Source organism: Cololabis saira, chromosome 6 (assembly GCF_033807715.1).
Source record: "Cololabis saira isolate AMF1-May2022 chromosome 6, fColSai1.1, whole genome shotgun sequence".
NCBI lineage: Eukaryota > Metazoa > Chordata > Actinopteri > Beloniformes > Belonidae > Cololabis > Cololabis saira.
In genome coordinates this window covers 10,050,269-10,074,438 of record NC_084592.1, presented here as the reverse complement: position 1 = coordinate 10,074,438, position 24,170 = coordinate 10,050,269, and the positions used below count along the sequence as shown (strand labels likewise).

At 42.7% G+C, this 24,170-nt stretch overlaps 2 protein-coding genes across 2 annotated transcripts in view; both read left to right on the top strand.

The window, feature by feature from the left end:
• The window catches only part of kdm6a (lysine (K)-specific demethylase 6A), a 77,402-nt gene extending 69,893 nt beyond the window's left edge, over positions 1–7,509 (top strand). Inside the window, exons 25-29 of the mRNA XM_061723261.1 lie at positions 850–1,037; positions 3,272–3,413; positions 3,510–3,636; positions 4,600–4,770; positions 6,478–7,509. Coding sequence (XP_061579245.1) covers positions 850–1,037; positions 3,272–3,413; positions 3,510–3,636; positions 4,600–4,770; positions 6,478–6,504 — 655 coding nt within the window. The 3' untranslated portion in view covers positions 6,505–7,509. The remainder of the gene's footprint in view (positions 1–849; positions 1,038–3,271; positions 3,414–3,509; positions 3,637–4,599; positions 4,771–6,477) is intronic.
• Positions 7,510–12,931: 5,422 nt separating this feature from the next.
• On the top strand, positions 12,932–14,623 carry LOC133446295 (uncharacterized). The gene has a single exon (XM_061724305.1). The coding sequence runs from the start codon at positions 12,932–12,934 to the stop codon at positions 14,621–14,623; it is 1,692 nt and encodes a 563-aa protein (XP_061580289.1).
• Positions 14,624–24,170: the final 9,547 nt, after the last annotated feature.

Below are 24,170 nucleotides of genomic sequence, written 5' to 3'. Positions count from 1 at the left end.
AAACTTTCATGCAAAAAGGGGGAATAAGTCAAATTTACCAAAACTGTATTTATTAAACGGTTACTAAGCAGTGAGTGGCACAAACATAAAAAGTGTCATTTCAAAACAGAAAGTGCACGTTGCATCTCTGACTCCCCGTCTGAAGAACATCTGCTAAGAACATGTTCTGGTCCTGGTTTTACCTGTTTTTTTCCTGGTTTTACCAGGATGAGCTGCTCTGAGCAGGAGGGCCTTTAGGGCACCTTTTATATTAAGACTAATTGTAGGTGTAGGGACTGCAATGTTTCATCCTTTCCTCCTTTACTTTGCATCACTTACTTTTAGGACGTCATATAGTCTTGTTTGACTTTGTTTCGATGATAGTGATTGCTTTCATGTGGCCACATTTAAGCAACACTAGGTGACGTTTCTCAGCTCTGGAAGAGAAAAGCTTGAATTATGGTTCTGCGTTAAATCGACGCAGAACCTACGGCGTAGGGTCTAAAGGTTGGGAAAGTTAAAGCGGGGAAGTGAGCGGTGGTCCTGGACAGCAGCGCCAACACCAGCAGCTGGTCGGGGGCCAATGATAATGCACACACGACAGCACGTGACTGACATGTGTAACAGGGTGCGCTTTTTTTTATGTCTCAGAGAAGGAGACGAGACGAAAGAGTGAGAAAAGCCTGTAATTTAATGCCCGCGGCTAAAAGCAAATGTATATTCGAATATTCACGATAGTCATTTTGTACATCGCACAGAGTAGAAGCCGAGATACATCAACTATACTCGATATATCGCCCAGCCCTACTCCCAGTTTGCTTCAGGAGGTCTGACTGATGTGTGACGAGTTTTTGTTTGGTGGTTCTGCAGGAACAACATCAACTTCCTGATGGGTTCCTGGTGGCCCAACCTAGAGGACTTATACGAGTCCAACGTGCCCGTCTATCGCTTCATCCAGCGGCCCGGGGACCTGGTGTGGCTCAACACCGGCACCGTTCACTGGGTTCAGGCCATCGGCTGGTGCAACAATGTCGCCTGGAACATTGGACCCCTGACAGGTGAGGAAGGGTGCAAGTTCAGTCGTCTTAATCACACGTTTGTGTAAAAATCATCCCATCAGGCATCTAAGTATCTACTTATAGCTTCCAGAGGATTCAAGTAGCAGGTTGTTTAGACCGCCAGCAGTTTGCTGCACTGCGTTCAGGTGTATGTTAACACAGAGCCAAAAGGGAAAGAAAAAAACAAAAAAACAATTGTTCCTTGGCATCAACCAGGAAACAGTTTTAGAGTTCTACACCAAGGTTATTCACAAGTCAAGAAAACATTTATACAGTTGCCAGTCTTACCAGGAGTGGACGCCCCACCTGTGAAAGATCTCAGACCCCACAGAGACCCTGCATGAGGATGTTTCATGTTAGAATCAAGAACCTCTTTTACATCTGTGGATACCCTGCGTTTAACACCTGAATCTAGTTTGTTGCCTGTGGTTTTTTATATTGACTGACACGGGGTGGCGTGTGGAGCTGGCCCCGCCCATAACTTGCCTCACGGGTCAGGAATAGTGTAAACAGCCAGTTGCCTGTCTAGCCCTTTTCAAGATAAAGGCCACTAGAGCCACAAAAAATCTTTAAAGGAAAAAAACCCAAATCAAAACATGGAAGTTCATCTGGGGGACAAAAGTGAAGATGAACAAATGGCAAGACTTCTGGAACTGTGGCCTAAGGATAGATGAGACTTGCGTGGAGCTGGTGGGCCTTAATGCCCAGTACCGTCTTTGGTGAAATCCAATCACAGCAGAGAGAACCCACTGTCGGGCACAGAGGTGGAGGTGTCGTGATGTGGTGTTGCGTAGAGATGCACCGATCAATCAGCAACCGATCGGTATCGGCCGATGGTGCCCCTATTGGTTTTGATCGGCGTTCTCAAAATAATAGTTCAAAGCGGCCGATCTGATGACGTTTACAACAAACCGCCGCCTGCGCGTGCGTTCCCACACTTCAGACCAAGATGTCTGGTACGGGAGTTTTACAATGTCAGATTAGGCAGTTTGCAAAGTGTGTGCAAAGGAGATACCACAAGGAGGAATGTTATAAAATAATTTCAACACAACGAAGCTGATAAGACATTTGAAAGTTTCTCACACAAAGGAGTATATTGAGTTTTCAAAGTCGGCTAAGGCAGAGAAACAACAGGAGGTGCAGCAACGCCACTAACTCGCTGTAACACCTGTAACAGAGACTTATAAACGACAGCAGCAACAGCAAGAAAAATAAAGAACTACATCGTAAGGTAATGATTTCATACGTCTTGATCATCAGCCGCTTTCTGTTGTAGCAGACATCGGGTTTAAACGCGTCGTAAGCAGCTTGGATCCCGGTACGCAAGGCCGAGTCGTCATTATTTCACTGATGAATGTCCGCAAAGTTGTACCAAACTATACACAGTCACATCCAAAGTCTTATGCAGGACGACAGTCTTGTCAGTCACTTCACGAGTGACATTTGGAGCTCTAGTGTGAAGAGTTTTGCTTCACTCACTCAGTTTCCTCACACGCGGCGGATGCTATCGCTAAAGCTTTCACAAAGCTTAATAATTCATAATTCATTTTTATTTTAAGATTTAATTCCTTTTTCCACAGGAAAACTAAGGTTTATAGTTAACAACTTTTATCATCTCTAAGAGAGTGAAATAGTGCTGTTGTCTGTGTTGGTGCACATGTTGTGTTGTACCCTTTTATTACCACAAGAAAGCTTAAACTAGTAAGCCATACTTACTCGTTGTAAGCCGAGTCTACATCGTCTCTAAAGTGTGAAATATTGCTCATTGCCTCAGCCTGAAATAAAACAGTCAATTCATGACACTTTCTCATCTCCTAATTTTTACACCTAATAATACAATGTCAGTGTTGTGTACATGAGACAACAATATTGACGAATTTATAGATTTCACGCTGTGATCGGCAATATCGGGATCGGCAGATCCTGCTTTTGGTGATCGGCCTCAAAATCCTGATTGGCGCATCTCTAGTGTTGCCAAGACCAACCAATATGTCTCCGCTATGATATGAGAGACTGATCCTCGTACAGGAAAGAAATGCTTCATGTTACAGCTGCTGAAGGTGGATCTCATGGGTTACTTAGTATTATCAAATGGCTCTTCTTTGTTTTATTGAATAAGTAATGGCCCCTCTGAAGTTGCATTTTCCAAATACTTGTTTTTAAAAAATGTGTGCATGGACCGTGTCACCACGGACACACACAGGAAAGTAAAGTTTGGTCGTTTTTCTCCTCAGCATATCAGTATAAGCTGGCGGTGGAGCGCTACGAGTGGAACAAGCTGCAGAGCGTCAAATCCATCGTTCCCATGATCCACCTGTCATGGAACATGGCGAGGAACATCAAAGTGTCCGACCACAAGCTTTTTGAGATGATCAAGTGAGAACTTCTGCAAGTTTAACCCAGTTGAGGTGTTTTTTTTCTGTGTTTGTTTGCTCCATGGAAGCAACTCTCCTCCTTGTCTGTGCTTGGTAGATATTCCTTGTTGCGGACCCTGAAGCAGTGTCAGGTGCAGAGGGAGATGCTGCTGGCTGCCGGGAGGGAGCTGGTGTGGCACGGCCGGACGCAGAACGAGCCGGCGCATTACTGCAGCATCTGCGAGGTGAGCCGCCGGCAGAGTTGGGACTAACGCGTTATTTAGTAACGCGTTACAGTAACGCTGTTAGCTTTGCAGTAACTAATACTCTAACGCATTACTTTTTAAATTCAGTAACGCAATTACCGTTACCAAACGGTGCGTTACTCCGTTATTTCTGGCTACAGTGAAGCTTTTTTCCCCCCACACGCGGAGACCGGAGGAAACGTAGTGTGTGTTCAAAAACGTGACGTCATGGCTAGCCAAGAGAAGGCGAGTTTCGCAACGTGGAGATATTGTCATTACAGTAATCCCTGGTTTTTCGCAGGGGTTACGTTCCAAGAAAAACCTGTGATAATTGAAATTCTTTTTACAATTATTATAGAAGGCTTCAAATTGCGGAGATCAGCACCGCCACGTACAGTATTCCACTGCTCTCCTGAGTCGCTGCATCCCGACTCTGTAGCGTCTTTTTCTAAAGCCCTGGTGCGAGTGTTTTTTTTTGAGAGAAGAAAATAGTTAAGGGTCGTTGTTGTCGCTCTTTTTTTCTTCTGGGCAAAAAGATTCTTATAAACCGACATGCCACCATATATATTATATTTGAGACTGTAATGAACGATTCATCAAAGAGTCCCGTTCTTGAGCTGCTGCTGAAGCTCATTGGCCAGAAGAAGCGGGGAGACTGTGTAGAATGCAGAACACGATGCACAATGCAAATCCATACAGTACCTGCTGAAATGAAGGCTAGAGGGGCATTAAATGGGAGCATTTAAAATAATGTTTTTATTTAAAGTAACTAAAACGTTACTTTTCATAGTAACTCATTACTTTTTGGTCTAAGTAACTGAGTTACTTTTTAATGAAGTAACTAGTAACTGTAACTAGTTACTATTTTTCAGTAACTAGCACAACACTGGCCGCCGGAGCTCGTCCCCTCCACCGCCATGGCGTTACGTGACTGTAACAGCTTCTCTGTCTCGTCTTCCGCAGGTGGAGGTGTTTGACCTGCTGTTCGTGACCACCGAGAGCAACAGCAGGAAAACGTACGTGGTGCACTGCCAGGACTGTGCACGGAGGGCGAGCACCAACCTGGGCAGCTTTGTGGTGCTGGAGCAGTACAAGATGGAGGACCTCATGCAGGTGTACGACCAGTTCACACTAGTAAGTACCAAGAGCAGGGCTCGCACCTGAGAGGCCTGCTGGCTCATGTTTCATGCATTTGTTTCTGATATCTCTAACATTTTGTGAATGATCCGACTACAGGCAGACAGAGCTCCACTTTAACCCTTTAAGGCCCCGTTTACACGGAGCAAAAACGGTGGTGTTTTCATGCGTTTTGGCCGTTCGTTTACACGAAAACGAAGCTCAAAGTCACCAAAAACCATAATTTCTGAAAACTCCGCCCAAAGTGGAGATTTTCAAAACCTCCCTCTTCACGTTTGCTTGTAAACAGAGAGAAATGGACATTTAGGCTTCAGAACGTCACATTATGCGACAGAAACGTCACCAGCGTCATGTGTGCGACCTGTGTTTACAATCGTCAATATTTTCTTGTATTTTACTTGTTTTATATTCTAAAGTCACACTTAAAAGTAACTCCACTTCTCTGTCACTCCAAACGAAAGACTCTCGTTCATCTTGGAAGTAACTGGAAGTTACACGTGTCATTTGTTGATGTTTTATTCCAGGATTCCGATTGGCTAGCATGACTTTATCTTCTCGTTACACTGCCCCCTGTAGGTTTGGCTGCTCATAGCACCTTAACAGCGTATTTACGCGGGTTTGTGTAAATGATGGTATTTTTCCAAACGTAGAGGGGGAAATATCTGTTTTTGTAAATACCCGGCTATGAGTAAATGTGGCTTAAGACCGGCTGGAGCGCCAGTGCTCCATTTTGCATATTGATTTTCCAAATGTATGTACAATTACAACCAAATAACACAGCGCAATTATTCTTTTTGCATGTTAAACAGGAAAAGTTTCACTTACATATCCTGCATTTAGTGTCCCAGAGTTTTAATCCATTAAATCGTTTGGAAAAATCCCATAATAATCCACTAAATTGCCACTCGGAAATCTTCATAATTGACGTCGCGGGTTATTTATAGATCCTGCACGTGTGCTGTGAGCACGTCCTACGTTGATCAGGTTGTATTTTTTCACACCACTTCCTACGTAAAGGGAGATGACGTCATTCCCCCGGGAAACTAGTCTGTTTGCTTCGTTGGTGCTTTTTATCAGAGATTTTCACGAAAGTTTAATCAGCGACAACCCACACACAACATACACACACTACACACTCACTATACAAGCCCACACACACATGGTGGATACACCAAAGTCCGTGCGCGCCAAACTGTATAAACTGTTTACCGTGAGTAAAGCTGAGTTCAACGCCGGATGAGACGTGATATCTAAAATAATATATCTCAAAAACTAAAGTATGAATTCATTCCAAATACATTTCCTGTGGTTTGAAAGGCTTCTGTGTTACGGGTGGGGTTTCTGCATTTATAAAAATGTGTAAAATAAAAAAAAAAAAAAGATTAACATTTTTTTTGGTAGTTATTTGCACTTTTTAGAAATGTATTTAGTTAGTCTGGACTTGTAACATACAGATTATTAAAGATTGGCTTATATGGGTTGTTTTGATGCATAGCAAATGAAAATACTCCATAAAATGGCAGTATAGCATGCAGAAATGTAAAAATATGCTTAGGCTTGTTCTATGGTGGGTCATAAAGGGTTAAAGGACCTGTTCCCCAAACCAAGGCTGGAGCTCTACTTTCTCCACAATCTGCAGTTGGATCCCCTGGAAAGTTCCCTGAATCATCCTAACGTCGTTTTATTTCTGTTTCTGCTGCACAGGCGAGTCCCCTGCCTTCTTCCTCCTGATGGTGACATCCACATCTTCTCAGAACGTCGTAGAACCACAACAGACTTGATTGGAAACTCATCTAGAACATTTGGGTTTTTCCTTTTCTTTCTTTTTTTTCTGATATTCAGGAAGTTAAGCGGCAGTCCTCCGAACTGCGTCCTGTAGCGATCCCATAAGGCAGCTGTGTAAAAGCTGTCCGTCTATGCAACCTGCCTTGAGCGGTGTGCCGCCCCCTGGTGGACTGAAGGGGGACGGCAGCTCCCCCCCCTCCCCTTCCCCGTCGTCACGACCAGACTGTTTGTACATCTGGCCCGGCCAGACTTCACCAGAGAGACACACAAGTTCATCGTAAAACCAGTGAAGTAACGTTTTGTACATATTAAGTTTGAACTGGCGACGCCGTCACGCAGAGACTACTGAGTAGATAGTTTAGTTTTTCCGTTTTTGTGTTCAGTTTGTGGGTTGACGCCAGAGCTTTGTCCCTCACCCTCCGCCAGACGAGTACTTTAGCATAGCGGGTCTTTTGTACGTTAGACACCTCCTCAGTCAGGAAAACCAGATGAAAACCGTTTTGTGATGTGAAATATGAACGACACCTTTGAAGCCCAAACCCCCCCCTCCTCCTTCTGTTTTTGTTTTCCAATCACTTAAAAAGATGAATTTTGTTTTGCTGGAAATAAAGAGTCAGTTACTTTACGTAGGAGAGAAACAGGTTTGTAGACGAACACAAAGAGGCTTGCACATGGACAAAAGAGTGAACTGTAATTTGTGTGTGTTTTTGTTTTTTATTTCAATGTAAATTTACAGTATTTATAAATGCATATTTATTGCTTGAAAATATTTGATGGAATGCTGTAATTTTTCTCCAGAGTACCTGCCATTAAATCTGAAGGAGCGTTGTGATTTTAAACACAGCCCTTCATATGTTTTCTATATAAATAAAACTGCTTAGTAAGCATTGTACAGAGACCTTCCCTTGAAATGGGTTTATTGTTTGAAGGATGTTTTACGCGTCAATAAACAAAAACGGTCTTTATTTACCTCCGCTGCCGTCTGGATTTATTGGGAATGATTTTACGTTCTCGTTGCTGGAAATGAAACGAGCTGCCTAAACTTATAAATGACTAATTCAAGGGTTTACTAACGGTCAATACCGAGTTTATTTGAACTTTTTCTTTTTTCCTTTTTGAGAGAAAAACATGCCTGAGTGGTACTTTATGATTCACAGTGCTATGCTGGTCGTTCCTATTTACCGTAAAGTCAGAGGGGACGTTTAGTAGTGTGTGGAAAAGTAACCTTTTAGTAAAATAAGCCTATAATAATAATAATAATAATAATAATAATAATAATAGTATCTTCATCAGTTCATTCAGTGGAGGATTGCAGGTGTTTATTTATGCTGGGTTCTGTTAAGGCACCACCGGAGGTTCTCGCCCCTGCTGTGGTCTGGATGTACAGATGTGCTGCAGTGTTGCATGGCAACAGCTTCAGTCAGACTTTAGCTGCCACACAGACGGCCTCGCGCTGGACCCTGGAGTATCTTGGTCTACGTACAGTACAAGCCCAAACCCTCACCCCTCCACCACCACGCCCTTTTTAGCCTTTCTCTCCTCAGTCCTCCTATATTAACAGTAATTGATCAATCTTTTTCTAATTTTACTGCCTCGGCCTTTAACATGTTAACTGAGTTTTGTATCATCTGAGGAGAGTGGCACCTTTTTTTTTTTTATTATTATTTTTTTTTTTCAAAATGAAGACATAAAAAAAAAAGGACGTTAACCACACCACATTTCACATAAGAAAAAGAAAAACATTACAATGACAAAAAAAAGACAAGGGGGTGGGAGGAAGGGTTGGTACAGATAAACTTTAGAGATGATGGCGCCTCTAGCGTCAGTTGAGGTCTAGCTCTATAAGAAAAATAAGTCAAATAAAATAAAAAGCATGTGACCAACACAACAGGTCATATTATTGTTCTATTATTCTCAGGTGTTCTCTAATGACAGTCCATGGGGAAAATTGGCCATTTTCAATGTCTTTAAGGATTGAGGTTGCCTTTTCCATTGACAATAAATCCAAAAAGTCCTTCAGCCAATTGTATTTATGAAAGCAGTGTGGCTTGCAAATCTTCCAATTCATAAGTATTGTCCTCTTCACAGACAGAGAAGCTAGGGCAATGATACGTTGCATAATTTTTACATGTATATTGTCCACTGCACTCCCCAATAAACATACAACAGGACATTGAGGAATATGAATATTCAAAATAGCTTTTAAAATGTCAATGACTTCAGACCAGAATTGTTGGACTACTGGGGAGAGAGTGGCACCTTGAGGGGAGCTGGCCGGGACATCCATAGTCTTAAACCGTTCCCAGATCGCCGGGCAGCAACAATAGCATCTCTGAGATAGTTTCTGATGTCTTTCCCCTTGGCATTATGTTAACACAAACCTATATGCTGCCGGTCAGCAAACATCTGCTTTCTTCTCACACCTCCTGATGATCAGCAAATCGAGTGGCAAAGTTCTCGATGACCTTCAGGAGACTCCGCTGACCCTTTCTCTCATCTGGAAGTCTGACGGGCTGCATCCTGCCGAACCTTAGAAACCGTCAGGGTTCGGTCTTGGAACACTCCAAGAGATCTTGGGGCTTTTATACCAACCAATATAGTCATGAACTATATGGTCTTTGTCTTGATGGTTTGGGTCTCCCAGCTCTGATGCTGCCTGATGGACGGGCAGTTGAGTCCTGCACTGGGTCGGGTACCCGCAAAAATAGCTGATTTGCGGGTGGTTTTAAAAAAAATAAAAAATCCTGGGTTCGGATCTGGGTTTAGAAAATAGCATGCGGGCCGCACTCATGCTGACCATGTGGTCCATGAAATGGAAACCAAATATGAGGGAATTCTTTCATCAGTCAAGAGATGAGCGACCACTCCTTTCCTCCTCTGTGTGACATCTGGGCGATCTGCTGGAAATGATGACGTTTTAATTACCTTTGACTAAGTAAAGGAAGATGCCGTCGTCCTCCATCTGCTTTGGAAACCCACGCGACTACGGGAGCCCGGAGGAGACAGGAGAGCTGCCTCCTCCCCTGTCAAAAAAATGATCAATTTGTTGACCGGATTATAGTTGAGAGTGAAAGTTTTGGGGTTTTTTTTGTCACTGCACGAAGCCAGGAATATACAAACGTTGGCAAATTTAGAAATCACAGGCCTAACCAGCTGAAATCTTCCAATTTAGACTGAATAATCTAGTTTTCGAGTTTCTTTTTCATGAATTATTACTTGAAGACCTTTCGCCCTTCTACCAAGAATGCATGTTTCAGATGTCTCCTCGCATCAACACACCTGATCTTAATCAATTATCACTACAAGTCCGTTGTGCCTGTTAACTAAACCCTGAATTTGCACAATCTCCAACACGCAAGCCACAGTCGGTAAACCAAGACACGAGGCCTCATTATAAACGTCTCCATGATGCGTGCAGTCGACCGACGCTGGCGGGAAACTTTCTCATCTCAGCGAAGTTTATAACCCAGAAATTCAAGGAAAAAAAAAATAACGACTCTGAAGCAAGAAGCTGTGAGGAATCAAAAGCTTCTCTGATGTGCGTCTCCAATGAGAAGTTTGATCTGCTATTTCTCCTAAAAGTGCCTGCTCAGTTGGTTACCATGTGTCGTAATTAAACAGTGTGCAGCTCCGTCCTCAGACCTGCTGCACTAAATCTATCTGACAGCTCCCTATAAAAAGGAGCAATGATGACAGGATTTACAGGAGAGGAGAAGAGGAAGCGATGGCTGTCGGTTTGTAAAAGAGGAACAGAAAGACCACTCTTCCTCTGTGCTAACCGGATGAGGACGATGCAGAAAGCTTAAATCAATTTTCTGCTGTTTTTTTTTTGTCATGTTCATTTTTAAATTGAATCCAAAACTTGTTACTGATCCGGTACCAAGAAAGAACACCCTGTCATACTTCTTCCAACTGTAGTTTGTACCAACAAAAGATCCCCCCGGAAAAATGCATAAATGAAAAAAAAAAAAAAAAAAAAAACAGAATTAGATTTTTTAGATTACTTGAAAAGAAGCAACACGTGCACTTGGGCCAAGACTAGTAAAAGCTGGATCCTGACTTGTTGGGACTGACTCATGAACTTTTCCGACACAAATGCACCAGTTAAACTTGATAAATGCTCCAGCAGCTAGCGTATTTACACCTCTCACATCTGTACCTTTGTATTTACTCTCTTTTGTTTTGTTGCTTTGCATGTGGTCTCGTGTGGAGCTACGGCTTCATCATCTGTACGGAGCCGTGTGTAGATGAGGCATCAGAGCCAGGACTGGAGCACCGTGACCATGACTGGCTTCACTGAAGCACATTTGATCCAAAAAAGGTCCCGCCAGCGCACAATTGGGACATTAATCACACAACAGCGGAGATGGATGAGATGGAACTTGATGTTGTATTAGAAAACATCAGATACGTATCCAATTTAGTACCACATATAATTGTCTGATGAGAAAAGTTCAGATGTCGTGTCGTTTGAGCAGATATGGTTGAAAAAAAAAAAAGCCTTTGCCTTTAGCTTGAACATTATCCAGTCATTCCTGAACTGCTCTGCATGTCAGAGTATATTGGAGGCATATGTGAGGCTGTATGTAACACAGGGTTACCAAAGAGTTTAATACTTTTTTTTATCTTATTTATTTATTTCAATTAAAGTGATTGGCAGTTATGTGAAGAGGATTGAATTAATAAATTATTGGTTTAAAAAAATAAATAACTTATTTTCATCAGAAAACGTCATGACGTCAGTGTGACGTCAGCAGCAGCAGCTGAGCAGCACGTGACAAACAGCTGATTGATTTTGATACACTGGAGATAAATATTGAACAAAGAAATAAAAACAAAAAAACAAACGAAAACCTGGAACAGATCCCCCTCCTGTCTGTTTTCAAAACCAAAGAGATAACTTTGTTTTAATTTGATAAGAGAAGAGATAAAGATGGTTAGTAGTTAGCATACGCTAGCAGTTAGCTGCACTACCGTCGGCAGTTATGACGTCATCAGATAAATAACAGTTACAGCTGTTGTGGTATTTTAGCCGTCGTTTTGAGTATGAAAACAGATGTGTATATTTTAATATGAGACAGTGTATGTGTGTATGTTATATGTGTATTTTTTAAGCTTAAGCTGGATCGTTTTAATTGTTTAATTGCACTTTTGATTTTTAATGATTTAATGATAAGATAGTAAAAAGAAAACGGACCACTTGTAATAGGGAACATGTACTTTTTTTATTTAGCTTGTTTATAATTAATAATTAAATGTTAAATGATCATTTTTAAATATAGTTGTGATTTTGATAATTTTGAAAGTAAGAAAAAAAGACTGATTGATGACCTGACATGTTCAGGAGCTCAGGGAGGAGAGGCATAAAAGTTTTGGAAACTATGTGGGGATGTTTCTGCAGGATCTACCTCCAGATGCTGCAAGGCACCTGATGAAATATATATATATATATATATATATATATATATATATATATATATATATATATATATATATATATATATATAAAATTTTGTATATATTGTATGTTAATATTTTACATAGATCAAATTAGATGTTTATTTATTATTTATTTTATTAGTGTTTTTCCCATGATTTTCTCCTTTTTTGCTTCATTTTTCTTAAATAAATAATGGCATTTTTTATGTAAAAAAAAAAGCAAGATTAATAATTATAATGAATAATACATTTTATTGTTTTTCACTATTTCCCCTTTTTTCTTATTGAATATTTATTAAATTTCATTAACTAGGGACGACTGCCTACAAAGAACTTGTGTACGTGTATGTACTTGGTAAATAAATCTGCTTCAGAAGTGTAATAAGGACAAAGAAGCTGCTAAAAGTCTTGTCTGATCCTCACTATTTCTTTAAAAACATTGGAAGAAGGTGCATTGATGTGGTGGGGGACAAGTTCTCACAGTGCAGCTCCGGCTAGCTTTACATCCTGTTCTCCTTGGTTTTTTTAGGTTTTGGCGAATTGTGGTACCAACCATTAATTTGAACCAAACAATTTATAGACTATGCTAACCCTGGTGCCAGGCAACATAATGTAAATACTAATTTGCATACTCCGGAATGTGCACATTAGAATTTACATAACGTTGCCTGGCACGGAATGTGGAGTTGTGATGTCACTTGTGATGTCACTAGTGATGTCACTAGTGATGTCACTAGTGATGTCACTTGTGATGTCACTAGTGATGTCACTTGTGATGTCACTAGTGATGTCATACAGTAAAGCATATAACTGTTGACAAACATTCTTTCGGTCAGTCTAACTTCAGAGAAAGACACAGCAGAGATCAGTCAAGTTTACCTCATTTCACACATTAACAAACGTTTAAATACCTAAACTTTCTTTTAAAATGAGAATGAATAAAGATTTAGTGCAGAAAAATAAAAGTGACTGTACTTCCAATCAGGAGGAAGAAGCGTGCAGTTCCAGTGCGACACATTCAAGTGCAGTGGAAAATAATACAAAAAATAACAAATCTAAAAGAAGCCTCAGCCCCGACAACCAGCCCCCCAGAAAGAGGAGAAGGGTTTCTGAGGCGGCTGGATCCTCTACAAGCTACGACCATGAAGAAAAGACAGTGAGAGTAGCAAAGAGGAAAGCCAGAGAGGACGGAGAGAGACCAAAAAAACGAGCCAAGCGTGGGAATCTACTGAAACTCGTGTTGGACCAAGAGGTTGCTTCCTCCTCTACAGACACTGGTAGTAATTTAGAAACTCACACTATTCCTGAGGTGGCTGGATCCTCTACAAGCTACAACCATGAAGAAAAGACGGTGAGAGTAGCAAAGAGGAAAGCCAGAGAGGACGGAGAGAGACCAAAAAAACGAGCCAAGCGTGTGAATCTACTGAGACTCGTGTTGGACCAAGAGGTTGCTTCCTCCTCTACGGACACTGGTAGTAATTTAGAAACTCAAGCTATTCCTGAGGTGGCTGGATCCTCTACAAGCTACAACCATGAAGAAAAGACAGTGAGAGTAGCAAAGAGGAAAGCCAGAGAGGACGGAGAGAGACCAAAAAAACGAGCCAAGCGTGTGGATCTACTGAGACTTGTGTTGGACCAAGAGGTTCCTTCCTCCTCTACGGACACTGGTAGTAATTTAGAAACTAAAGCTATTCCTGGGGGAGATAGAAGGAAGAAAAAGGCCAAGAGGAAGGCTGACGATGAGGATGCTGAAGAAACGTCAGGCGGGAAGAAGAAGAAAAAGAAGAAGACAAAGACCCAACAGGACACAACAAGGTCACCAAGAGATGAGTTTCAGGAGAAATATGAGCAGCAGGGTCTGCTCGGGGAAGGAGCCTGTGGGTCTGTGTTTGCTGGGTACCGGAAGTCTGATCATCTACAGGTGGCTATCAAACACGTCCAAAGTGACAAGGTGGTCTGCAAACATAAAGGCCGGGATGGGAGGGAGGTTTCTGTGGAGGTGGCTGCAATGCTGAAGCTCCAGGAAGCAAATTCAGGTTTAGCAGGACAGTCAGCACCTGTGTCCCTGCTGGACTGGTATGATCTGGATCAGGAGTTGATTCTGGTCATGGAGAGACCAATGCCTTCAGAAGACCTTTGCAGCTACATTGGGAAAAACGGAGGTCCGCTGGAGGAAGACGAGGCCAGAATCATCCTGAAACAGCTGCTGGATGCAGCGGTACATCTTCAGGCCAATAACATCTTCCACAGAGATATCAAACTAGAAAACATCCTGATAGAGACTGGTTCATCTGTCCCACGAGTTCGCCTCATAGACTTTGGGCTGAGTTGCTTCTTCACGCAAAGATCTCGCTATAGGATCTTCTGTGGCAACATTATCCCTCCGGAGTGGCTTGTTACTAATACGTACACTGCTGGACCTACAACAACATGGCAGATGGGAGTGGTCCTGTATGATACTCTCCACAACACAGACTTCCCATCCGACTATTACCATGAAGACGAGATCACAACCAGGGATGATCTCTCTGCAGACTGTCAAGATTTCCTGCATAAGTGTTTTATTTTAAATCCCAAACAGCGTCCCAGCCTGGAGGAGCTTCAGCGTCACCCGTGGTTGACGTAAGGCAGACGCAAAACACTTAGACACTTTAGTTTTACTGTCGTCTCACTGAAGGTCCGGGTTCAGATCCCAGCTGGCTCTTCCTGTGTACAGTTTGTGTTCTTCCGTACTGTATTCTGGTTTTCTCCGGGTGCTCCGGTTTCCTCCATTAAAGAGTGAGTTACAGGTATGTTACAGGTTTTTATTTTATGTTTATTTGATATGGACATAGCAATTACATTGGACAAACCAGATGCATTGTTTAAGTGTTTTAGCAGTAGCACAAGTGCTAATTCGCAACACTTGTCCATAGGCAGCTTTTAAAAAGAATAGAGAGCAATAAAATATTGAGATAACAAGAATGGGGGGGAAAAAAATAATAATAACAATAATAATAATAATAAAATAAATAAATGAAATATGAAAAAACAAACAAACAACAAAACAATTGGAAAGGAAATCAAAGAAATACAAACAATTTCCAATTAGAAACATAAAAAAACAACAAAGCAAGCAGTCAACAAGTTAAAAACTATTCATTTGTACACTGCTGATTGGATTTTAACCACTGTTTGAGTCCTTTGTTAAAAGCTTTTGCATTGGTCTCTAAATAATTTTAACTCAGTGGGTAGAGAGTTCCAAAGTTTTGCCCCCTTTACAGAGAGAGCAGACTGACAGAAAGAAGTCTTGCATTGTGGGATGAGACAGTCACCACTAGTGGTCGCTCTGCGAGAGCTGTGACGCCTAATGGCCACGTCAGAGAACAGTGTTGACACAGTTGACATCAAACTGCCTAGTTGTCTACCAAATAACTGACAACATAAATCATTATTTCTACATTTTACACGTAGATAAATGTACCAATAACTTTTCTCAAGAGACTGGACTATCAAACCTCAATTTGACAAAAAAAGACAAAAAAAGTACATCAAAACGAATAATTTGCGTATTTCTAGCTCCAGCATCACTAATGATTCATATAAAAAATAAATACCACTCACATTTTAATTTGAAAACTTAATTTGAAAACTTTAATTAATTTCTAAACACATTAATTGAAATTTGCTTACATTTTTCATAAATATAACCAAGATTTACATTCAATTTAAAAGGAAAATATGAAAAAAGAAATCCCAGCAGCACGGTGGCTTAGTATTTAGCACTGTTGCCTCACAGCAAGAAGGTTCCTAGTTCGACTCCTGGGCGACTCCTGGGAGTCTTTCTGTGTGGAGTTTTCATGTTCTCCCCGTGCCGGTGCTTGCATGGGTTTCCTCCGGGTACTCCGGTTTCCACCCACAGTCCACAAACATGCATACTAGGTTAATTGATGACTCTAAATTGATTGTAGGTGTGAGGGTGAGTATGTCTGCTTTGTCTAGCTGTATATGTGGCCCTGCGATAGACTGGAGACCTGTCCAGGGTGTATCTGCCTCTCTCCTGAAATTAGCTGGGATAGGCTCCAGCAGACCCCCGTGACCCTGTAAAGGATAAAACAGGTATAAAACATGGATGGATTGAAATTTCAGCTGTATACTGTAAATACATCACAGTATACAGCAGGGATATTCAATTGGCGGCCCGCGGGCCACATGCGGCCCGCCAGGAGCTTTTATGTGGCCCCTGGTCATATTTAAAAAAAGGGGGTGTTTGTTGAAAAAAAATTATTATTTTTTTTGTTTTTTTTATAATATTTTTATAACTGGCTACTATGGACTAAAATGGTTGTGCTCAATGCTTAATATAATATTCAAATAAGGAAATCTTGGTGGAAAGTGGTGCTTTGTCATTATGGCGTGTTTTATTAAAAGTAGGTCAATATCAACTTCATTAAGTTTGCACATTGCATGGTTTCAAAATGAACTTGCATTCAAAATAATATTTCTTTATCTGAATATTATATTTAACATTCACAATTACTAAATCTGGAGACAATTAATACATAATTCATATGTGAACTAGATATATTCAAATGTATAATACAAATGTATTATATACATAAGTCTTCGTCTTTGAGTGCAAAATACATTTTGAAAACCCCACATTTTCAAATTGTGCGGCCCTCTCCATACAGTCCTATTGCAGATGTGGCCCCCGGCCGTATCTAGTTGAATACCCCTGGTATACAGTATCTACAGCGTCTGTAGTAGGGCCTACATACTTTATTTTGGCTAATCAGCCAAATACTTCTATAAACCTTCACTGTTATTCAAACAGATGGTTTTCCTCCTTGAGGTCTGTGGCTCATATAAATCAGAATAAATAAATAAATACATTTCTTTCAAGCTTTGACTTTATATTTTCATTTCGAAAGCATTTCAACTCAGCAACTCAGACTTTGGGCTGAGTTTCTTCTTCATGCGAAGATCTCGCTATAGCATCTTCTGCGGCACCAGTGCTCATATCCCTCTGGAGTGGCTTGTTAATAACACACTGCTGGACCTACAACAACATGGCAGATGGGAGGGGTCCTGTATGACAGGGATCTCCAACCCCCGGGCCGTGGGTCATTTGGTACCGGGCCGCACAGAAAGAAAAATTAATTTCCATTATTTTATTTTATTTTTTCGATAATGATGTTTTATTTTGAAAAGTGACCGGATTCTCTCTGTTACATTCGTCTCACTTGACGCACGTCAAGGCCGCGACACCACACGTCACGTGATACATCCCGCTAAATTTAATCCCAAGCTAGCAAAATGAGCAAAAAACAAACTTCTTCAGAAAGTTTCTTTGCGAAGGGGAAACGGTCCAATGAAGGGACAGAAGAGGAACCTGCACCCGCTAAAAAAGGGAAAACTGCCTTTAACAGGCAGTATCAAGAAACATATTTAAAAATGGATTTAAAGCGATTCCCACGCACCAGACCCGCTGTGCGTAATATGTGGTGACCAGCTCTCTAATGAGGCGATGAAGCCTTCAAAATTGGTTCGCCACTTGGAGAGCAAGCACCCCACAGTAAAAGACAAGCCTTTGGAGTATTTTCAAAGGAAAAAACATGAACATGAAGGGCAGAAGCAGTTACTGATGGCCACCACGTCAACGAATGCGAGTGCACTGAGAGCATCATATTTGGTGGCTAATCGTATTGCTAAGGCGAAGAAGCCATTCACTGTTGGTGAAGACCTTATTCTACCCGCCACCAAAGACATTTGCCGTGAACTTCTAGGAGAGGCTGCTGTTAAAAAGATTGCACAGGTGCCTCTTTCAGCAAGCACCGAGTGATGGTGCTTGCGCATTGAAGAAATAGCAGAGGACATTGAGACACAGCTGTTGGAGAGAATTAATAATTCACCGTGGTATGCTCTCCAGGTTGACGAGTCAACAGATATTGACAAGTCACTTCTTCTCGTTTATGTGTGATAACTTTATCAGGAGGATACGCACAAAGATATGTTGTGTGCACTATCGTTGCCAACCAAAACTGCAGAACTATTCAAGTCGCTGAATGATTATCTGTCAGGAAAACTAAAATGGTCCTTTTGTGTCGGCATATGCACAGATGTCTGGTTGGCTGGTTGGCTGTCTGGTTTAACTGCTCGGATCATGGAGGTTGCACCTGAATCTACGCATTGTGTCATTCACAGGGAAATGCTGGCTAGCCGAAAAATGCCACAGGAGCTGAGCGGCGTACTGAATGATGTGGTTAAAGTCATCAACCACTTTAAAGCACACGCCCTTAATTCCCGCCTTTTTGAACAGTTTTGTGAAGAGATGGACGCGGACCACAAACGCCTTCTCTTATACACGGAGATAAGATGGTTATCCTGAGGGTGGTCGCTGGCCAGAGTATTTGCATTTTGCTACTTCCCAACCACAGAAGATTCACGAACTGCCAAGGAATGGATCCGCAACCCATTTGTCAACATACCAGGTGGATCCAGCATCTCGATGTGTGAAGAAGATCAACTGCTGGAGATCGCAAATGACGGGGGCCTTAAACATCTGTTTGAGACATCAACTCTGCCGTTGTTCTGGATGAAAGTCATGACAGAATAACCCGAGATCGCCACAACAGCACTGAAAACCCTGTTGCCATTTCCGACATCGTATCTCTCTGTGGGGCGGCAGTAGCTCAGGTAGTAGAGCGGGTTGTCCAATGATCGGAAGGTCGGCGGTTCGAATCCTGCTCCGTCCCAGTTGCTGTTGTAGTGTCTTTGGGCAAGACACCTTACCCACCTTGCCCCGTGTGAATGTGCTTGAATGCGTATGAATGTTTGGTGGTGGTCGGAGGCGCCGTTTGGCGTGGAGCGGCAGCCACGCTTCTGTCAGTCTGCCCCAGGGCAGCTGTGGCTACAAAACGATGAATGAATGTATGAATGAATAATGGTCTAAGTGTAGCACTTTGAGATTCATTGAATATAAAGTGTGTTACAAGTTAAATTCATTATTATTATCTGTGTGAAGCTGGGTTTTCTGCAGTGACGCAACCAAGACCAAATTACGGAGCAGACTGGACCTAAGTAGCACACTTAGGGCCCGATTTACTAAGATCCTAAATAAAGAGTACTAAATTGCGTGTGCACTGAAAAAGTTTGCGCGTGCTGTTGTTGTGTGTTTTGCGGGTGATCAACTAAGATTGCGTGCGCAATTGATAACAGGTGCAAACAGCAGTATTTAAATGAGGTGTTGCGTGTCTTACGGTTTGCGGCGCAAACTTTGCGCCATGGAGAGTCTGGATGGAAAGCAGCAGGATATAGTCGCAAGCGCAAAATGAAATTTGACGTGGTGGAGTTAGAAATATTAGTGGAAGAGGCAAATAAACACATTCATGAACTACAGCAAAGAAATGTAAACATTACCAAAAGAAACGCAATATCGGAGAAAATCTGCGATAGAATAAATGCAGTTGGTAAGACAAAAAGAATGGCAGATGAGGTTAAAACAGAGTCGGCGGCAGAACAGATCTAATTGGGGGGCACATAATAACCAGCGATGTAAATGCTTAATATGAGTTTGCCATCAACGATCACAGCAAACCAGTTTCAATTACCGTATTTTCGCGACCATAAGGCGCAACTTTTTTTTTTTTTTTTTTTTTTAAATGTGCCGGGCGCCTTAAGAAACGGTGCGCCGTGTCTATTACCTGAATTACGGTAATGTAAGGCCGGCCACCATGAGAACTGTAAAAAGAGAAGGGGGCGGGTGAAGCCCCCGTGAGTTGCGACGTGAATGAGACTCCACTGAGCTGTTTAATGCGGAAACAGATGATGAAAACTTTTAAGGATTTGCTTGATGTGTAAAATACAACCAAACTAAGTTTTGCTCCGCTCTATTTAAATAAGCACACTTGTGTGTGCGTGTTCTGCAGCGCGCGTGTGTTTTGCATGTCAGAACCGAGGATGCACCTGCCGTGGGTTTGCGGGTCCGATCGCCGCATCCCGGGGCAGATCCGGCTGAAGTGCCGGCGCTCTTACCCCGGGAGTCCCTACTACAAGTCCATGTGGGCTCCTCCGGTCCCGGCCGGTCGGAAGCGGTCACTTTCCCCGGTTAAAGCCGCGGCTGGAGCAGCGCGGTGATGCGCGCTGCTGCAGCCGACTTCCTGGTTCCCAAAGCGGGTCCGATGACCTGGTTCCCGGCCGTTTTACGAGCAGAGATTTCTGGGGTCTGTCTCAGGTCAGATCAGCTTCACCCTCCGAAATTTGCAGCCAAATCTGTCGGTTATAAACCCGGTACCGGATCCCGACATGCGCGGGTGTTTTTCGCGGCGCGACACACACTTACTGGTTTATGTGGCGCTTGCCTGGCGCAGCTGATGGACAGAAACTGTATGGGGATTTTTAAAATAAAAACTTTGCATAAGACGTTTCCAGCCGGAGTCATTATAAGGGTGAATGAAAAGAGGGGGCTGGATGAAAGGATGATGATCAAGAAGCTGAGACAGGTCTGGAAATTCGGACTGGCGCAGCTGAATTAACGGAGCTCCTGTCGCATACAACCCGGTACCGGCTCCCCGACAGCGCGTGTGTGTGAGCGGGACCAGCGCGGGGGGGGGCGGACCGGGACCGGGACCCGGGAGCCGGGACCCGGTCCAGCGCGAGGGAGCAGACGGGGAGCGGACCCGGTCCAGCGCGAGGGAGCAGACGGGGAGCGGGACCCGGGACCGCCGCGGTCGGGATTTTTAAAAGAAAAGCGTTCCCTAAAGAGACTTTTCCAGCCAGAGTGAAATGAAAAGGGCTGGATGGATGAGGAGATGATCAGTGGCTGAGACAGGTTTATGTGCAGCAACCCGGTGGTTTTTTTAAATTCTTTAATGCAGAAACAGAATATGAACCTTTGAAGGGTTTGATTGATGTGAAAAGTGAAATAAAATATCAAACTAAGTTTTGCTTCCGCTGTATTTTTAGCGCGTGTGTGTTCTGCAGCGTGCGTGTGTGCAGCTCCGTCTCCGTAGACGGCGCCTTTTGGGTCGGTGCGCCATATGTGTGTTTTAAAACCAAAAATGACACACAAAACTGAGGGTGCGCCTTTCCACACAGTGCGCCATATGGTCGCGAAAATACGGTACACAACATACTGCAAAATCTCTTTTTAATACACACACACACAAGTGTATTGTGCACCCAAACTGCAAAAAAACAAAAAACAACGACGTACAGGCCACGTCTCTCCCTCCCTCCCTCGCCCTCTCCATCTCTCTCTCATACAACGCATACACATAAAAATGTGAACGGTGAATCTCCAAATTTAATTTGACGAAATTAGACAGACCCAAACATTCCACATTTGCGTAATAATAAACGCCAAGGCTGGCGCCATGAAGTCAATTAAATGCATGTCTCACCTTTAGAAGAGTTGCACATCTTAATTTTCCTATTTCACCATAGATCACACTTTGGGAAGCCTTCTTTATATTTTAGCATTATTTCCGCGTAGATAAGAGTGAGTTTGATGCTCCTTAACAAGTTTTATCCGCGGATCAACATCAACCCAGCTCCCCCAACCCCTTGCTCCCTGATTGGTTGATTTATGGTTCTGCGTCACACCAACGCAGAACCGACGGCGTAGGGTACGCGGCGACGCACACCGCACTGCGACCCTACGCCGTCGGCTACGCCGTCGATTTAACGCAGAACCATAATTCAGGCGAAGCTGCAGCCTGTCTGCGCTGATCACTGACACACTGGGTCGGAGCGGATTTGGTCATGATGTTTAACCTGTGTTTTGTGATTAATAAGCACGGGTTTTAATTAAATGTAATTTACGAAGGATGATTTCATGTTCAATAAGATAAGTAATCAATAAAATACAAAGTTTGGCACAAAGGCTTGGCCTGCTTGTGGGCGAGTGGAGGGGGGCACATTAAAAGAAGGTGGCAAGATATAAGGCGAAGAACTAAAGAAAAAGTGGCCTTTAATAAAACTTGTGCAACCATTTTTAAAATAGCATGCAGCAGAATAAAGACTCTCTCTCTGCGTATTCTTTGATTTTGGATGTCGCCTCCTTGCCACAATAACAGCAGCAGCAGATTAGCACCTTCCTTTCGAACGTATTAAATACAGACGCAATCACAATACGCGCAATTACTTTCAGGCTTGGTAAATCTCATTGCGCGTGGTAAATGGACCAATTTGCATCTTCCCCTCCCTCTTTGCACGCTGTTAGTAGATCAGCTGGCACTTTGGTTTGCGGGTGCTGTCAAGTTTGCACACGTTTTTACACACGCAAACCTTTAGTAAATCAGGCCCTTAGGGTATCATTGTTTCCCATAACCCCAAGATGGGGCCGTCTCGTTGCAGCAAAACAAGCTCAGGGCTCCCACTAATTCAGTGCTGCTGTGATTAATGAGCATTTTCATGCACTTGGTTGTTCTCTGGACTCTGCCGAGGAGGTTGGTGAGAGGAGGATGCTAGTCAAGCTGAACTCCATCATGAACAACCCCTCTCACCCCCTACATGACACCGTGGGAGCCCTCAGCAGCTCCTTCAGCCAAAGACTGCTCCACCTGCGCTGCAAGAAGGAACGCTACCGCAGGTCCTTCATCCCGACAGCCATCAGACTCTACAACAACCAACTCTAGTCATTCAAGTGCAATAACCTGTTTTTCTGAAAGCAAATATGTATACATATTTTATGGTCAGCATTTTTTCTAAATTGCTTTCCGTTCAAGTAATAGCTCACGTCACTCCACAAGTACGGTACAGTTTAAAAGTGCAATAACCTTCTCCTTCTAAATACATCACCGGTATTTTTGTCTCTTTGCACATGTATATATTATTTGTTTTTCGGGTTTAGTATTTCTTTTATACATTGCTCATTTTTTTATATTGCTCTTTTTAATTAGCTATTTATTGTTTTGTTTTCTTAGGATATACTTTGTTATACCTTATGCATTTACTTCCAGGTATATTTTGTAAAAATTGTTGAGCGTGCATGTTTGCTGCTACACAAGTGAATTTCCCAGCTGGGGGATCAATAAAGTTTATTCTATTCTATTCTATTTGTGTTGTGTCTTATTTTGAAGGTATGTTTAAACATTACCATAGCAACTAGAGTGTGTTGCATTGTGATGGGGTAGAAACGATGTTGCTCATGTGATGTTCTGTTGTTGGTGTGACGTTAGGAGGACACCGCCGATAAAGTTGCACATGATTACACAGTGGATTTACGTTCATTATTATTATTATTATTACTACTATAGAAAAAATACCACAGTTTTTAATGCTGATCTTGCCATTTTATTTAGTTTTTATCAGCTACACCTTTAGATTGGGCCGTGAAAATATAGTCAGACATTAAACTGGTCCGCGGTACAGAAAAGGTTGGGGACCACTGCTGTATGATACTCTCCACAACACAGACTTCCCATCCGACTATTACCATGAAGACGAGATCACAACCAGGGATGATCTCTCTGCAGACTGTCAAGATTTCCTGCATAAGTGTTTTACTTTAAATCCCAAAGAGCATCCCAGCCTGGAGGAGCTTCAGCGTCACCCGTGGTTGACGTAAGGCAGACGCAAAACACTTAGACACTTTAGTTTTACTGTCGTCTCACTGAAGGTCCGGGTTCAGATCCCAGCTGGCTCTTCCTGTGTACAGTTTGTGTTCTTCCGTACTGTATTCTGGTTTTCTACGTGTGCTCCGGTTGCCTCCAGTAATCAAAAAACATCCACATTAAAATAATTGTGTAGCCAACTCGTGCTACCCGGGGTCAACCGACAGGAAAAGAGGACACGTAGTTTCATGAAGAAATTCTTTGGTTTTTATTTTACCAAGACACAGCCGTGTACCTGCACACTCGGCAGCTCTGTGTCATCCCTGTGAGCCCTTTGCCGGTGTGCAGCCGCTCTTTAAATCCCCAGGCAGGGTGGAGAATTTGATTGGGCCCAAGTGTGCCCAATCAGCTGGACCAGGCCCACGCCACCTGTTTGCTGCTCCCCTGCGGAGCACGCCCAATCCTCCACCCTGCAACAAATTGGTGAATCCAAATTGACCTTAAAGAGTGAGTTACAGGTGATGCTACAGGTGATGTTACAGGTTGACATCAAACTGCCCTGTTGTCTACCAAATAACTGACATCATAAATCATTATTTCTACATTTTACACGTGGATAAATGTACCAATAACTTT

What these genes read in the sequence shown, in the direction of transcription:
- LOC133446295 (XM_061724305.1), top strand. Translation starts at nt 12,932, where the DNA reads ATGAATAAAGATTTAGTGCAGAAAAATAAAAGTGACTGTACTTCCAAT.